General features: G+C 40.8%; 1 protein-coding gene across 1 annotated transcript in view; it reads left to right on the forward strand.

The window, feature by feature from the left end:
* Khdrbs3 (KH RNA binding domain containing, signal transduction associated 3) overlaps nucleotides 1-18,406 on the forward strand; it is a 160,238-nt gene that overhangs the window by 100,828 nt on the left and 41,004 nt on the right. The window contains exon 7 of the mRNA XM_076835960.2: nucleotides 16,633-16,715. Coding sequence (XP_076692075.1) covers nucleotides 16,633-16,715 — 83 coding nt within the window. The remainder of the gene's footprint in view (nucleotides 1-16,632; nucleotides 16,716-18,406) is intronic.

The raw sequence follows: 18,406 nt of genomic DNA on the forward strand, positions 1-18,406 counted from the left end.
AGATACCAATTTGGAAAGCCAAGGAACCTAGCCAGGCATGGTGGCACACACCTGTAATCCCAGCAACTCAGGAGGCTGAGGCAAGAGGATCACAAATGTGAGGGCAGCCTCAGCAATTTAATGAGACCCTGTCTCAAAATATAAAATAAAAAGGGATAGGGGTGCACTCAGTGGTTAAGTGCCCCAGGGTCCAATCCCCAGTACCAAGAGAAAAAGAAAAGGATCCTATGACACAAAGAAGTGACTATACCAAGTGGTTGGCAATAAAAGAGAACAAAAAAAAAATCATGGCATTTGCATGGAAATGGATGGCGCTGGAGAAGATAATGCTAAGGGAAGTTAGCCAATCCCAAAAAAACAAATGCCGAATGTGTTCTCTGATATAAAGAGGCTGACTCATAGTGGGGTAGGGAGGGGGAGCACGGGGAGGAATTGGTGAACTCTAGATAGAGAGAGAAAGGCGGCAGGGGATTAGCAAAGATGGTGGAATGTGGTGGACATCATTATCCAAAGAACATGTCTGAAGACACAAATTGGTGTCAACATACTTTATATACAACCAGAGATATGAAAAGTTGTGCTGTATACGTGTAATAAGAATTGTAATGCATTCTGCTGTCATTTTTTTAATCAATAAAAAAAAGAATTTAGGAAAGTATTACACTGAACCAGACTCATCATAAATTAGATTCTAAACTCTGTTAGGGTGGAGCCTTCTCCCCAGCATCACCCTTTCATTTACAGCAGCTAATACAATGTCCAGCACATTGTTTAAGCTAAGAATTCTTGAATTGCAAGGGACACAGAGAGCACTGAACCATGTAGGTCTTCAGTGAGGGTCTGTGAGGGAAGGAAGGGTGGAGCATCCTCGGCTGCTGCAGAGCTGGCCAGGTGCCTGCTGTGTGAGTCCCTTGTCCTCCCAGTGTCTGCTGTGCATAGTCTAGCTGGGTGGCGAGTCACTGCGCTTGCCCGTTCTCCAGAGCATTGGTCCCTCATCAACCTGCTCACCAGCTCTGAGCGGTTCCTGGCCCACTAGTAATGTTCTCAGGGTAAACAGCCTTATACAGAGACTTGCTACATTTTCCTCATGAGGGTCACCATGATTCTCTGCTTAAACTACCTTAATTAAGTACATAGATGAGAGAACTATTAGAAAGAAGGGGATGGGGTTAGGACTAAAAAAACAAACAACAACAACAACAAAGAATTATCACTACACATATCAGCAAAAATAAAAATAACATTTTCACTATTTAAGAATTTCAGCCAGTAGTACGTGCCCATAATCCCAATTACTTGGGAGGCTGTAGCAGGAGGATCACAAGTTCAAGGCCAGCTTGAGCAGCTTGGCAAGACTCTGTCTCAGAAGTAAAATTAAGAAGAAAAAGGACTGAAATGTAGCTCAGTTGGTGAGCTACATGTATTTTGTCTCGCAGAGCGTGTGCCAGGCCCTGAGTGTGACCCCAGGATCACATAGAAAAACAATGAATCTCAGCGCATCCTGGCATCCTCCTCTCTGAGAAGGGCTTGTCATTTCTTTGTAACTCAGAAATGCAAATGTTGATAATGTCTTTGAGGCTGGGGGCTTAGTTCTGCATAGCTGTGGCAGGCTCTGAGTTAGATTTTAACTCCAGCACTGCCAAAAAAGAGGTTCTTGAACTACATTCATAGTAGTAAAAATTTTACTTCTATAGAACAGGTGTAAGTATATTTAACAACTCCATTTGCTGTCCTTTTAAACATTGATCTAACATCTGTCCAAAGCCATTATTTCCAAAATTAAAGATGAAAAATAAATCTCATAGTTGCTTATTTAAAACAGAAAAGTGGGGAAGGAATTCTGTTCTTTGAGCTCGTGGCACAAGTGCTACTTTGTGAGAAAGTGTGCATGTCAGGGCTGAAGATCCTGCTCTTCACATCACCCTCCTGAAGTGGAAAGCGTCCTCGTGCAGGACGAGGCCCAGGAAAGACACAGCTGACAGGATGTGTTCTACTTCTTTTTTGGCAAATAGTTAACACCCACTGAAAGCATGTGCTTCCTTAGCCCAGCTGAGATGTCTGGCCATTCGCAGGCAGTGGGCCTCTCGAAGGTGAACTGATTTTTCTCCGAGTGAGTTGGTAGAGATATGTGATCCTTCATAATGTCATCTGAACTAGTCATTTTCTATCAGTCACTGTCTCAAAAGACTCCCTGAGTGTGGTCATGGAGAAGAACACCAATTGGCAGATTAGTGTATCTGACCAAAGGATGCTTGTTCTAAGAGTATGCTTGGCTTCCGCAGTACTCACTTGACTAGAGCAGGCTAGCCACTGCAAGACCAAATCCTCTTCTTGTGAGCACTTGTCATCTAAAAGTAAGAAAACGAGGTAATTCAGCATGATTAGGTTTTTTTTTTTCCCCCAAAAGAAGAAAATAGACAATGGATGTGTTTTTTAAGCATTCAAGTACAAATTGGGGCCTGTGGTCTACTTTTAACTTAGAAAAATTGGACATAATTACAGTAACTCATCTCTCTTTGAGAACAAGAAACATCCATTTCCCAAAATGACATTGATTTATTACTTATATACAGATAATTAGATAACTGGAAAATTAGTATAGCCCAGAATGCATTCACTAAGAGTACTTTCAGAGTTAAACAGTGGTGGAATTATATAGAAAGACACGAGTGTAGATGTCTAAAGCAGAACAGTTTTTGGTGCATTCTATAGGGTCAGCATGAAACAGATGTGCAATCAGAGTACATGTGCGTCTCTCCAACACTCTCCTCATAACTGTATTCACGTCTCTGAAGAACCTTGTCAGTCAGTTAAATCTCAAACTGCAGAGGTGGGATCTTCAAGATAGCTCCAGTTGTCATTCACAGGAGGGCAGGAAGTGTGGGAGCTTGTGTGGTGAGAAGGAGCAGAGGCCAAGATGCCAAAGAAGATCAAGAAAGACTGCATGAGAGGAATGGAAGTGTCCCGTGACCTCGGTACATCTGGAAACTCTAGGTGCCCTGTGCTTATATATGTGATTAGGTTGCTGCAGGTGTCTGAGGTCACAGGCGAAGGGGCCCAGAGTATACATTTCAGACAGCAGCTAGAATCTCAAACAAGCCCTTTTTAGCACACACACACACACACACACACCCCATTTTGAAAGGTGATTTTGATATCATTCTCAATGTAATTTTTCTGTTTTTTACAACCCAAACATGCATGCTAGTAATGACTACAAGGAGAACGCCTGTTTTCTCTCTACTCCTCTCCTACCCTCAGCACTTACACAGGAGCGGGACTTACTTCCATACTTTGTCTCTCTCCATGTGCTCTTGGAATTCTCTGAATTGCCTCTCTTACTTTGTCCATGATTGTGAGCCAGCTATGCTGTTAACATAGACTAGACATGTTTGGGTGTGCCTTTCCACATTGTCAGAATTTATTGAATAATAATAAGTTCACAAGCTACATTCCTTTCATTCACTTTAATTCACTAAAAATACGAATGGTTCCCTTGGCATCATGACTGAGGCAACTGCAAGTTTTTTTATCTCATTCCAGTCATAAGCACTGGTGTCTGTAACTTTCAAGTCGAACACTGTGTCTTACACGCTGGAGTGTGCGTTACAGAGAATCCAGGAGAGGGCTTCAAGAGGCAGCACTAAGAGCAAAGACAGAGAGCAGGCAGAAGAGCAGGGTCACTGCGGTGGTCACTGAGGTCAGCCAGAGGAGGCTTTCAGGACATGGAGTTGATTCTGCAGGAACTGGCCTGTTTGGGGATACTCAGCTGCTTCTGAGGCTCACTTCTCTCCCGTCAGGCAGACATTCAGTGTGGCCACTGGTCTGCTGGGTCCTCCTGTGGACTCTCATCCAAAACACCGACTGCCCATAGCTCGTAAGGAAAGCAGGGGCACGTTCCGTCCCATCTCAGCCTTGTCACTGTCTCTGTGCTTGCTTGTCTTCACCTCCAGTGGACTGACAGGAGGTGTTTTATCTTTGCAGGGCTGGTGTCTTGGAAATAAGTGTGAGAATGGTTAAGTTGGCTTCATCAATGCCAGCTAATTCTTAACATCGTGTTCCCCACACACCTGGTGAAGTCAAATCAAAGATTTTAAGCCAGTTTTAACAAACCAACATGGTTCACATAGTGCACTAATAAATGAGAGACAGTATACTTAGCAAAGAGGCTGTCATTCTGAGAGGCACAGTGCATGGTTTCTGATGGTTCTCTTCAGGTTGACCATGTTCATTATCTAGATTCATACATTCTTAACACAAATTATTTAGCCTTTGGGGGCTTTAGTGTTTTTGAGCTTAGTAGGTCTGCAGGTTATATTCGACAAAGTTCTTTCCAACTTGAAAATTCTGTAATGGATTGAGTGTTTTCTGTTGAAACTGTGAATCTAAGGATGGTTTTTATACTAAAAACTATTTAATCAAATAGAAACCTTGTTATTGAGAAGAACATCATAGAATAAACAAAGAGAGCATTTTAATAATGATAGAAACAGGTAAGAGTGACTATTGTCATGATAAGGGGTTCAGGGGGGCAGAAGAGACCCACACTGGGACTTCTAGGCTCTTGCTATGCCCCAGGAAAGAGTTTAAAGACACCTCTGGTATGAGGAGCAGACAGAGCTTCATAAAGGGACGGTACACCCTTGAGAATGGACTTCATCTAGGTTCACAGAGTCCTGGACCACTGGGGACAGAAGCAGACACCTGAGCCTTATGCACCGGGAGCAGGTGTACCTCCCTGTGCCTTCTGGCTTCATGATGCCTAGGCACTGTGAGGGGAGTCACCAGGGGAGCTTTGCCTGTGGGAACACAGGGGCCATCACTGCCTCCATTGTGACTCTGAAATGTTGGTGACAAGGGACATGGGAGGTGGCCTTCAGGGAAAACCAAGTGTCGTTTTTAAATGTGTGTGTTATTCTTTCATGTGGGTTTTATGTAGACTCAGTGAGGTCATAATCCTCCTCGTTCTTTTTACAAAGGCAGAGCTCACCTGAAGTTTCAATTATATGACCAGTTCAGGGGTTTTTATAAAGATGAGGGCTGTACCGCCAGCTGATTTTCCCAGTACGGTGACTACTGGCATAATTTTTGACAGTTAACTAATCTCTAAACTGCTTCAATTATCTTGTTTTCCATAGTGAGAAATTTAATTAAAACAGTGCAGATTGTGAAAAGGTTATTTATGAAAATGCATTTCAAATGTGAATTGAAAAGCCTAGGGACACCTTTTTATTTTAGATAAAAAAGATGAAGGTTTTATAATTTTTTACTTTCACTTTACCAAAAGCAAGGGGAAGAGCAGCAGGATGTAGTTTACTGGAAATGTCTACCAAGAGCCTCATGAGTCAATCTTTTTCCTAAATTTCTTGAATGGTTGACTTATTTGGGGAATAATTCAAATAAACTGTAGGAAATAATTCCATATTTTAAATATGTGAGTATAAAGGTGTTTCCCCCCACACACACACACCTCTTTCACCTTAAGCAAAACCAACAACAAAAAGTGTCTCATGTAGGGAGGGAGTGCAGGGCTCTAAAATGACATTGTCACTGCAGCATGGAAACACTGTCTGCCTCATGATCAGGTTCCCCATTTCCATCTAGCCAGGTGGCGGTGGTGCATTTAAGCTAATGGGACAGTGGCTCGCATCCATCAGGTAAGTCAGACCTGGGCATGCAGGGGCACTTGAGAACCTCTAGATTAGTGGTTTTCTGCAGGAACCAGGCATCCTGATTTCATCAGTTTTCTTTTGCATTTAAGTAGTTTCATAGAACTCAGTCTCTGACCTCAAGTGAAACAGAGTCTGGAGAGGAACAGAGTCAGGGGGGGAAAGATCGCCCCCCCCACCCTGCCCTGCGTTCTTAGCGGGGGGTGGACCTATGTAACTAAAGAAGAGCAGTCGACTTCAGTAGCATGTCTTCTTGTCTCCATAGGAAATACCCAGGGAATGAGCAGCTGTTGAAGAGGTGGCTTATATACAGCACTTCAATAAGCAACAGTGCATTTTTAGGAAGCAACCAGACAAAAGAGAAGGACATCGAGTCTTGAGAGCAGCAACTTGGGGCAAGGCAAATAAGTGGGAGTAGAGTGATGTAAATTCCTCTGGTGCCATCTCAGGCTCAAAAGGCTCTGAGTTGTCTTTAGTGATCAACCTGTGTCCCTGCTGATAGAGAGAGAAGGGACACATGTAGACTAGACTCATGTCTAACTTCCAGATGGGGTAGGGCAGAGAGGTTTGCTCAGATCTTTTTGTTCTCATTTGCCCTCAGCTCAAAATAATTCTTATGCTAACGTGGTGACATATGTGGTCTCCTGCCATGGTCTTCCCCCTTCCTCTGGATCCTCTGAAGAGCCCCCTGTCAATTTTAGGTGGGTGGTCCATTTTCTGGATCCAGGTGTACATGTCTTCTTCAGAGTACTTGTCTTAGAACAATGTAGTTACTCCTTGTCTCATCATTTCCCCTTGGATTTTAAGTCATTGATGGTACAGGGTGTGTCTTTTTATCTGCAAGGCCCAATGTATAAGAAGAACTCAAGTGTTAGATGTCTCCATACAGAGGCAGAACCCACTGAACCTTCAAGATAAGAACCCATGTCATTGAGTTATTTGCAAAGAATACTTAGAGGGACCAAAGAACATGTGCCATTGAACCCAGCAGGTGAGAGGACTGTGGCACTGAGGCAGAAAGGGCTGGTGGGATGTCCCCCGTGGACACTCACAGGTGCACACCCATGGAAGGCTCTGCTGCACTGCAGCCAACCAGGAGAATGTTGGTAGTTGTAAATTATTGATGAGACATTATCATCTTTATCCTTACACATTTATTTTTATTTATTTATAGGTAGATTGGAGTGTGAGGTACATAAAAGGACATGGACTCTTAAAAGATCCTTAGGGACTATTGTGGTTTAAAGTGAACAAAGTAAAATGAAGCAGTAAGATGCAGGCACCTCGCTGGGTTGTGCAGTAGTGTGGAAGGCCGGCTGGCCAGCAGTGTGTCTTCGTGGCTTGGCACGACGCGGAAGTCACTGCAGCACAGGCCTGAGTCTGCTCCATGTAGACAGGCTGTTCCTGGTGGTAACGGGCAGATTGGAGAGCCACACTGACTCTTCTCAAGTCTTTGCCCTGCCTTTAATTGCTGTATAACCTCAATCAAATTGCATAACTGTTCAGTGCCTCAGTTTCTAGTCTAGAAATGGGAACATCAGTGCTCATCTCATGGGGTTGTTATGAAGTTAAATGAATTGACGTATGGAAAGCACTTAGAATAGTACCTAACCCATGAAAGTAATAAAGGAATATTTTTGATATCATTGGCTCAGCAATCTAATTCTGCATGCTGGGGTGTAGCTTGGAGGTAGATTGCTTATCTAGCATGTGTGAGACCCTGGGTTCGATTCCTAATGCAACAAAAATATTTAAAAAGTGAAACCAGAAATCTAATTTTGTTTACCAGTGGAGCTCTGTCTTTCAGGGAGAATCCTTACTGGTCCTCAGATGTTGGCATGTGAAAAGCATGACATCAGGGACTATTCACACCCCACCTGACAGAAGGGCTGGTACTGGAGAGAGGATTTTAATCTGTATGAAGAGAGGATTTGGCTGGGGAAAAGCCCAGGAGGCTCTCCCTACACTAAGTAAGAAAACCAGTTCACATAGCACTTGGGCAGAGTGTCTGCCGCCATCTCTTACAGGCCAGCACACCCTTTCCCAGGGCCTCGCAGAGCTGCACATGTGTCGGGGCAAAATGTCTTTCAATAGTAGAAGGGATATAAAACATCACAGACAGCAAGTTTTAAAGCAGTGAGGAAAAAGCAGTTGTTTCTGTATGTAATAGCATGTATGGATCCCACAAACAAGGTTGAATGAGAGAGAGCTGACAACGGAACAGTGGACACTCTGGTTCCATTTACATGAAACTGAAAAGCAAGTAGAACTCACCAGTGCTATTGGCAGGATAGTGCTTACTTTTGGGAGCAGATGTTAACAGGAAAGATGCAGGAAGTGCTATGGGGCCTGTCAAAGGTCTATTCTTGATCCTGGTGCTAGTCACACCTGGTGGTAACCAGCCATGCTCACTTGGTGAAAATCTCTTAAGCTGTGAGCTTCACGTTCATACCTGTTTCCGACTTATTTTATGCTTGAATAAGAAAGTTGACAAAATGATCACTTTGTAAGTAAAAAAATTTTTCTGGTAGACCAGATACTCTCATTTTATACACAGGGCTGCCTTTGGACATCAGGCTTGTTTCTCTTTTTGAACCCTGAGTGAGAAAGGTGGCTATGGGTCTCTCAGTTCCTAAAGAAGGTAGCAGAGAAGCTGAAGATAGTCTTGAAAGAAATTTAGAGCTCGGGAAAGTGGAAAAGAAAAATGAGCTTTAAGGTCCAGCAAGTTTGGTATAAGTGGCTGATGTCCCTAGGCTTAGGGTTGGAACCCAAAATGCTATACTCTCAGAGGAAGCCACTCATCTGCTCCATCTCTCTGTTCTGTGTGGGATGAGAGGTAGTCTGGAATTGTTGATTTATCTGATACTCAGAAAATACATATAAATTCACTCTAGTGAAATACAACTACATGGATCTCAAAATAATTTCATGCATAGTTTTAAATAATCCAAAATTATAGGCATGTAAGAAATCACTATGACAAATAAAAGAAAAAGAATAGAAAGCCGTAGTAGAATCAGATAGTAAATAATCTTTTTAACTGTGCATATCATAAGTAAGAAAGTTAACATAGGATAGATTATTTAAGTAGAGAATTATAAAATATAGAAAAAAATTAAACATTTTCTCCAGAGGTTAAAGCAGGAGGATCTCAAGTTTGAGTCCAACCTCAGGAACCTGACAAAATACCCTATTTCCAAACAAAAAAAATAAAAAGTTCTTGGGATGTAGCTTAATGGTAAAGTGCCCCTAGGTTCAATTCTCAGTATGATAAAAGAAAAAAGGCAGACATTTTGAACTGAAAAATTAAGAAAAAAGAAAACTAAATAGATGAGTATAATAGAAGATTAGACACAGCTGAAGAAATTGTTTACTCTTTCTTGTCTGTTGATCTTCCCACAACCATTTGAAACATAACATTTTGATTCCCATTTTGAAATTGTAAAATTGTGGTTTAGAGAGGTTAGTGACCTTTCTCAAAGTTATGCAGCTAGTAAGTGGCAGAGTTGGACTTAGGCTACTGTCACCTACTCCAAAGAATGATGTGAAGCAGTGACATTCGTTCAGAAGCCACTAGTACATTCCTAACAGCCATAATAAGCTCCTGGGCATATGATTCAATAAAATAAACCATGTTGAATTAGAGTGACATGGGAAAGAGTTCTTACTTAGAATAATTAATGGATGATTTTTAATTATTAAAATAGCTTGGTGTATATGTTTATAGTCACTAATGATATTCATAATTTATACTACATTGACAAAGATGATATTACACAGAACCCCAGCTAAAATAAATTTCTGAAAGCTTTTTTAGCTTTTTGTTTTGTAAACTAAAAATAATACTTGTAAGACTTAACTAAGCTTTTAACAGTGTATTGTATATGAAAACTTACTACATTTTGAAATAACCACTTATTACCCTAATTAAGGTGAAGTTTTATATCACATAGCATGATTACCTCTTTTTAAAAGTATTCAACACCGAAATCACATTTTTATATATGACTTTAAAATACATGAAAATGATTTTTCCTTAGTTTTGTTATTGTGCTTGATTTTTCTTGTGACTAAAATAGAATTAAATAGGTCACGCTATTTCCTTCATCTCAGAAGAGCTCTTCTTTTCAATCCAAAATTTCTCTGGTCATGGACTGGTTTCAGTTTTACGGTCAGGGATGGCACCTGAAGACTCTGCCTGGGTTAGAACATGTCTGCCCTTCCTGTAGCATGGCATCCGCCCTCTGTCCAGGTCACCACTGCCAGTTCAGTTTCATTTCTAAGCTGAAAACTTAGACATGTAGCTTCCTCTTAAGCTTGGTCCTTGTAATAAGGCGAGAACCCATAGTACTAATTACTAGTGCACGTGTATTCTATATTTTTGTGTGTGGCAGCATAGAGGAGTAGTATTAGGGATGGAACCCAGGGCACTTTACAACAAAGTTTTCTTTCTTTAGGTCTTGCTTATTTGCCTAGGCTGGTCAGCAACTTATGATCATTCTACCTTGGCCTTCTGGGTCGCTGGGGTTACAGGTGTGCGCCACTACATCTTGCTATTCAGTTTTTTGGGGGGCGGGGGTTACTGGGGACTGAACTCAGGAGCACCCAATCACTGAGCCACATCCCCAGCCCTATTTTGTATTTTATTTAAAGACAGGGTCTCATTGAGTTGCTTAGCTCCTTGCTTTTGCCTTAGTCTGGCTTTGAACTTGCGATTCTCCTGCCTCAGCTTCCTGAGCCGCTGGGATTATAGGCGTGCTCCACCACATCTGGTTATTCACTACTTTTAATAATGTTGTTGATTTTCAGAAAGAGAACAAACACAGAGTTCCGCAGGGAAATTTTTTTCCTCTGGGAAGAGAATGTAAGATTGATATTTAATGTTTCATAGGAGAGATCTCCTTACCAAAATGTACAGTATTTTAATAAGTGCTGCTCTTGTGTAGTAGCTCCTTACTTCACAATCATCTCCAAGAATTATTTCCTGCCATTGGGTTGTTAATTAGTTTTTCTCTTCATTCATTCAAGAGACATGACTATGTGCTTCCTGTGTGCCAGACAGAAGAGCGCAGTCTGGTCCCTACCTGCTTAAGGACCTGGAGTAGTGAGATGGAAACAACGCATAAAATAACTGCAGGTGCCATGGAATGCACATTGCCAGTTATTAGGTGGGCACAAAGAAGGGGACTGATTCAACCATGAGTCTGGTTGGCTGACCAATAAGAGGATGAGGGAGGGCAGAGAGGTGCAAAAGAGGTGGGTCGCGGCACTCATAGCTGTCCAGGGCTTGTGCAAGGTGATGTGTCGTGGCATGCAGGCAGCAGAGCTGACATGGGCCCTGGGTAGTCAGGAACAAAAGAGACGATTTTTTCTTATTTATATAATAACATTTTAAAAATTCCTCTTTAGATTCTTCCATGGCTAATGGAGGAATTTTAAAAAATAGTGAGAGTATTGTTATAATTTAACATATAACCAAGTGAAATAATAAAATACAGTATAGAAGGGGATGTTAAAGGTTTAGTTCAAAAACTCATCTAAGTTTAGAATCTATTCTTCAAGAAGCCTGCTAGAGCCTGGATGGGGAACTGCCTTCATTTCACTGCTGCCACTGCTCCAGTAGGCTAAAAGATTTTCTTTACACTGAAAATCTAGTGTCGCTTCTCACATTTCCATGTGTTCTCTTAGAGAACTCCTGGTTTTGATGTGGTGACCCGTCTACCTGTCATACGAGTCAGCTTCCTTTTTGCCAGGTGGCCTGTGCCTCTTCAGTTCACGTGCTGCTTCCCGCGGTACTTGCCCTGTCTGGCTAGTGGATTTTCAGGGATGAAGCTCAAATGAGAACCTTCAGTTCTGTCATAGCTTCTTAGTGCCCCCAGACAGGCTGTGGCACCTGCATGATGCCAGCAGTGGTCCTGACACACGTTTTGCCTTCCCGTGCTGTGTGCACCTGGCTGGCTTGTGGCCCACCTCCCAGGAGGCAGTGTGTGTGTCTGATCATGCACAGTAAGACTGCACGCCTGTCTTCACGGTGTCCTCTCCACCCAGTCCTCCTCCTCCTCTGTCCTGAGGATTTTGGGGTTTTTGCTTCTTCAGAGCTCTAGCCATCCCTCACGTGATGGAAACAGGAAACCGGGCATGTCATTTATGGTAAGCTGCCCACTCAGGTTCCTCTGGAAGACGCCTACAGAGCTGCCTTGCTGTCAGGATGCAGGCAGTCCTTTTTGCCACCACCTGCCCCCTGCACTTCTGGAACAGTGTCTTGAACCCGTGAGCAAGGCACTGCTCAGGATTCATGGCACAACCGAGGCCCTTCTGTAAGCACAGAACCAGCTCTTGCTGCCTCACCAGCCCACTATCCTTCCAGCCAGCCCCAAACTCTACTTTTTACCTCCTAAATCTCTCACACCCATCCCTTCCTCTTCATGCCCAAGGTGAATCATTAGTTTCATTTGGGATTATCAGGCTCATTAGTGTCCTCAGAGCTTCTCCCTTGGACCACCATGGCATCCCAACTGGCATATTGGCCATCTGGTGCTTCCCCCTCTGAACATCCCTCCAGCTCATCTACCACAGTGGAGTCTGAACTTGTTGCTCTATGCTCAAAGTATCCGCTCTTTTTCTCCTGGCTCCTATAAGGTAAATACCAGGTTCCTACACTTCTCTTAGTCTTGCCCTGTTCTCAGCCAGTGACTTCATCTCCTGCCTTGCCATAACAACAGTAGAAAGTCAAGAAAAACTTCCTCCATCCCCTGCAGTCAGCTAGCTTTTGTTCCATTTTCTCCTTTCACAGTCTTCTTAGTGCTTCCCTAAATTTCTCCTGTGTTGTCCTTTGAACAAATAATACTTGTTATAATGGAAGGGATTGCGAAATATTCACCCCCCATGGCCAATCCAACTTCAAAATCATGATGAAAGAAATCTGGTGAAAACTGCAGATTAATCTTTTAATAAAAAATACTTTCAGGGACTGTAGTTGTGGCTCAGCGGTAGAGCACTCACCTAGCACGTGCCAGGATGCTGGCTTCGATCCTCAGCACCACATAAAAATAAAAGGGTACTGTGTCCAACTACAACTAAAAAACAAACAAAAAAGCAAATTCAACAAGTGTCTATATCTGTTCACAAGTAATCAATAAACTGAAGTAAATAAATTTAAAAAAATACTTTCAATATAAAATACTGAAGTTAGTAAGTCAGTGACTTAAATCAAAATTTTAAACAAATTGTTAGCATTATAGCAGATTCATTGAGCAGATAATAAATGATGTAACTGTAGAGTTAAAATCATGTAGTGCTTAGTATTTTAATGAATTTTTGAAATTCTAAGCATTTACAGTCTTATTTCTTTTAATAAGCATATTTGCAAACTACCAACAAATTACTAAAGAAGCCGTCATCTACACACTTTGCCAGCCTGAATGCTAGATTCAGTGACCTCATTGGAAGTTTGCCTTCTAGACGCCCTTTCTGCTCCAGGCCCACATACCATTGAGAAATTTCTAAAACACAAGTGAATTATGTCGTTGAGAATCCAGACCTGCCTTCTTTAATTGGTCCTTCATGGCATTGTCTGTGGTTTCTCTTCTTCCTCCTCTCGTCCACTTGCGTCTCACCACATACCTATGACAAGCTGTGTACCTCCATGTTTGAGAAGGGTTTGCTCTGTACCACCGTGTTTCATACCTGCTCTTCCTTCTGCCTAACTTTGATCTTTAATGACTTTCCCCCTGCGGCTTTTGCTTTCTGTACTTTGAACTAAACTCTAGCATTGACATTTCTAGGAAATTTTCTTCCCGTGTCCCTTTTCCCCCAACCAGGCTGGTGTGTCCCACCTCAGTGCTTACCTTTGACATGTTGAATTAGAGTTTTCTCTTTAGTTGTCTGTTATCTCTGTCCCACCCCATCTCATGCCAGAGAATTTACTGACTGTGTAGAAGCTTTCCATCCAGGGTCTGACTGCCAGAAACTGGTGAGGGTGCTACATGAGTACTTCATTTTTTTTTTTAATAGTAATTTTCCTTTTGTAGGAGATGCCAACTTTCTTTAATTTTATTAATTTGTCAGAATTTATGTTTACATTTTGCTATAAAATATATTTAACATATGGGCATCAGTTATAAATTATGTCTTAATCCTACAAAGATAGCACTACCCCTTCACATTAGTATTTGTTTTATAAAATTGGAAGGATTACAGTTTAACTTTCTGTTTAGATATTTATGTTTTCCTAAAGCAAATAATAAGTTAATGTCTATTATTTACTTAATAAATGCTTCTTAAAGAGAATATGTGTGATGTTCAAATCAGGACAATTAGCATGTCCATCTCCTCAAACATATATTGAATATTTACAATGTATCCTAAAATATATATAATTATTGTATCTCAGCTAAATTTTTTTTAAAACTTTGAAACAAAGTAAGGTAATCCCTCAAAACTAGTCATTTGGCTGGTACCCTTGCAGCAGTGGGTGCAAATATTCATCTGTGACCTGTAGAGAAATCCAGGGGAGGGGTCTGCATGGGTGACACTGCACTGGAATGAATAATAAGATCAGCTCTCCTTTATAGACTCTTCATGTATGTAAGGCATTTTGCTGGAAAGTGTACACATGCTTAAATATATTTTATATTATATATTTTTAATTATGAATTTTATTCTACTGATCTGTATGTTTCTGCCAATACTACCTTGTATTTTACAAATTTAGTTTATTATAAATTTTGAAAATGGGAAAAATGTATAGTCTGTCCTTAAGAATGTTCCATGTACCATTGAGATGAATGCATATTCTGCCTTTATTGAGTGTAGCGTTCTGTAGATGCCTATCAGCTGTGATTGTTTCTGTTGTTATTCAGAATTACTAGGTTTTACCTAATGCATTTTAATACTCTTATGTTATTACATATCTGTGCTAATTGTTTTATCTTTTTGATGGGTAAACTTTTCTATCATTTAGAAAATTTAGTGACAATTTTTATCCTAATATCTATTCTGTCTGATGTTTAGTATTATAGCTACTCAAGCTCTTTTGGGAAGTTAATATTTCCATCGTATATCTTCTTCCACTCTCCTTCTTTCAGCCTGTTTTTATCTTTGAATTCAAAACATGCCTTTTGTAGGCAATGTGTAGTTGGATAATTTTTTCCACGTGCCTTTTAGCTAATCTAATCATATATATATATATATATATATATATATATACATACACATACCATATATATACATACATAGATATAGATATATTTGCTGTAATTACCAATAAGATAGGATTTATATCTGTCATCTTGCTCTTTGTGTTCTGTGTCTTCTTTTTGTAACCTGTTGCTTTCTTTTATGCTAGTTATTGTTTTGTTTTTTTATTTGTTTTGTTCTTTTACTGCATCACTTTACTTCCCTTATTACTTTTCTGAATTTTTGTTTTCTGATTATTTCTTAAACATACATTGGGGATCATAATTTACATCTGAACTTATAGAATGATGCAGATTTTAGGCTTTTGTACCAACTTAATTTTTAATACTACATGAAAGCTTGCTTCCGTACACTTCCATTCTCTCCAGCAATTGTTTTAGTACTGTCATGCAGTTATATCCTCATACAGGTGTATTTTAAATAAGATAGAAGAATTATAATCAAAAATCCATTCCTATTCTCTTTTCTGCTTACCTAAGTATTTACCTTTTCCAGTATTCTTCGTTTTTTCACGTCAGTTTAAGCTGCTGACTGACCTTGCCTTTGCCTTAAAGGACTCCCTTCAGTATCTTTTTCAAAGCATTGCTGCAGGTGATAAATTTTCTCAATTTAAGATAGCTACATTAAATTCTCATAAATTCAGTCCAAGCATTTGGGGGACAATTTTTATTGAATTTTTTGTAGAAACCATTTTTTCATGTTTCTTCACATCTCGTTTTTGTTGTTGTTGTTGTTTAAAACTGTTCAATATAATTTATCCATTCTAAAATTAAGTTCTTACAGGGTTTCTTATTATTTTTGTCATTAATGCCTTCTCCAAACCAATTCTGTAAAATCTTTGTCACGTATTGCCTCTGAAGTTTAGTGCACAACTGCTGAGTGGAGGGAGATTTCATTAAATGCATAAAAACTTCCTGTTTTTTGCCAAGGGCCTGTGGATATCCATTGGCCCTTGTACCCAGTTCTCCCTACTCAGTCTGCAGCTGGCTCTGGCTCAGCCTTCATTTCCTGCTGGTGCTGAATCTCAGCATCAGTCAGGAGAGAGACCTCTGGGTATTGTCAGGTCTTCCCTGGGTGTGAATGTGGCCTTCTAGATTCTTGGGATTATTGCACAGCTTTTTAAAGTCTGTGTGGATATTTCATTCCCCTCTTTTCCTTTTGAGTTTTTGGATTAGCCTGCTTTTCCACTTCTTCTTCACTGCCATAGACAGCCGACATCTAAAAACAATTGCCTCTGACTGTTTGCTTCAGATACCCCTAGCAGGTAGGCTTTTTTGCCCAGCGTGAGCTCTGAGTTGGGTCCCATAAAGACAGTTCTCTGGGTGTCACTTTGGAGGAGCTCCAGCCATGCTCCATGTTCTACCCTCCACTGGCCTCCGTACTGCTGCCACTCCAGCCTGTGGGTATACAAGGCTCCTCCAAGTGGGGCACAGGTTAGAGCATCATAAAGCTCACTGCTGTTCTCACCAACATTCAGCCATTTGTTTAAAAAAAAAAAAAGAAAGAAAGAAAATGCTCCCTAAATCTATACAGTCTAATGATTGATTTCATCATCCTGAAGGTGGTGATCCTGACTTTTTTTTTTTTAACTCTTTGCTTTGGTACTTTGGAGCTTCTTACTCTACCATCTGTGCTGAAGTCATTCCTATATTATTCTTTGCACTAAAATTAGACATGCATTAGCTGGTTTAATAAAATGAACTAAAAGCATAATGATTTTTCCAGAAAGTTCTTTGAATGTCTTTGTGCTTCTGTTGTGTTTTAGGACTATGATGATGGATACAGCACTGCATATGATGAGCAGAGTTATGATTCTTATGATAACAGCTACAGTGCACCAGCTCAAAGGTAAGTCAGTCCTCACTACCAGTGCCACAGACACGTGCCCTCCACCTGGCTGTACTCTGGGCCAGTGTGACAGGCAGCTGGTAAGGGTGATTTGACTTGCCGTGTTTTATTTTTATTTCTGATAATCAGAGAATCACTGTCTGGTTTACCAACTAGCATGTGTTGACCCACCCACATTTACTTTTCTGTGAAAGCATTCTTGCTTGGGAAATAAAATTTATTTATTATAAAAATTTGACTTCAGTGTTCAGTGTATTCTGATGAGAAGGAACAGCCTCAAAGGATGTGACTCTTCAGCCTTAAGGCTGAAGTAATGTGGGAAATGTAGAAATGTCCTGTCTTTGTGCCTGAAGATGAAGGTGCCTAACATTTTGTTTCCTAGTCATAGAACTTTTTGATTTCTTAGCAGCAATGCTCCTGTTTCCTAACAACTTCAATCCCCCTTGTGCCTAGTGAGTATGTTTTGATTGCTTTTATAAAGAAGTATTTACCCAGAAATAAGTATCATCAGAATTAGAATAGGTTTTGTAGTTGCCGCTCCTGGAGACATCCCTTGGTGTGTTCATTGGTAGGTGAAACCAATGTTTATTCTGTGCAGAACATTTTCCTAAATGTCTAGAAACCTTTTACTTCAAATTTACAATTCTGAGAGGAGGGCAAAGATAGTCATACATAATACAAAATATTCGTTTACACTTATTACAAAATATAAATTACATGGACCATGTGGTTATTTTGATGAATGAAAAATTCCTATTTGAACTTACTTGATGGCACTCAAGCTGGAAACACCCAGGTTCTCTTACTTGTTCACTGTAATGCCCAAGCAGGCAGGGATACTTATAGTTTTTTTTGTTTTTGCACTCAACAAAGCATTTCCTCTGTAACTTAGGATAATGCCACAGCCTCGAGACAGGCTTTGGCTGACAGCTGCTCTTTCTGGTGCAAGTCTGGCATCACATTTGCCCCCTGCAGTGTGCTGGTTAGCAGCCCCCCCCGGGGCCTGGCAACCCCTTGGCTGGCACATCATGCGCACTGAAGGAAACACTCCCCACAGCATTGTATCTGAGTATCCAACACCTTTGTAGAGGGTGGGGTGCTCCTCCCACTGTATAGAGGAGGAAAGGAGCACTAAATTAGGTCGTTTGCTAAAAATCACACAGTAAGTGCAAAGATGAAATTCTAAGTCAGATCTTTTAACTTAAAGATTTGTACTCTTACAAGGTCATCCTCAGATTTTGTTTAATAACGTAAGTATTCACAAGTATTTGAATTTTTGTCTAAATATCCTGGCAAAACAAGTATTCTCCTTCATAACTATGCTACGTGCAAAGTGCATTTCTGGTACTGTTAAGTTTCATAAAGGATGAGTCTAGTTCACATGCACATGGCACTCCTGACCGTGGTTCTGTAAGGCATATTCACGCCTGTAGACAAGGAGGCTGAATGACAGAGGGGTTCCAGGACTTGTGACTAAAGCTGAGAAGAGGTAACTAACTCTCTGTGGCTTCCAAGAGCCCCTTCCTAATTCCGGCTCCTTCCTTGTATATCATTAGGCTCTCCATTAGCCTGTCCCCATGTCCCTCTAGCATTCATTGCACTGACTTTCAGGTTCAAGTGCATGTCATTGGTTGAACTGTACGTGTGGTTTAAAGACCTGGTGAATTCCAGATGCTGTGCTGGTGCTTTAT

The sequence above is a fragment of the Callospermophilus lateralis genome, chromosome 16 (assembly GCF_048772815.1).
Source record: "Callospermophilus lateralis isolate mCalLat2 chromosome 16, mCalLat2.hap1, whole genome shotgun sequence".
Lineage (NCBI taxonomy): Eukaryota > Metazoa > Chordata > Mammalia > Rodentia > Sciuridae > Callospermophilus > Callospermophilus lateralis.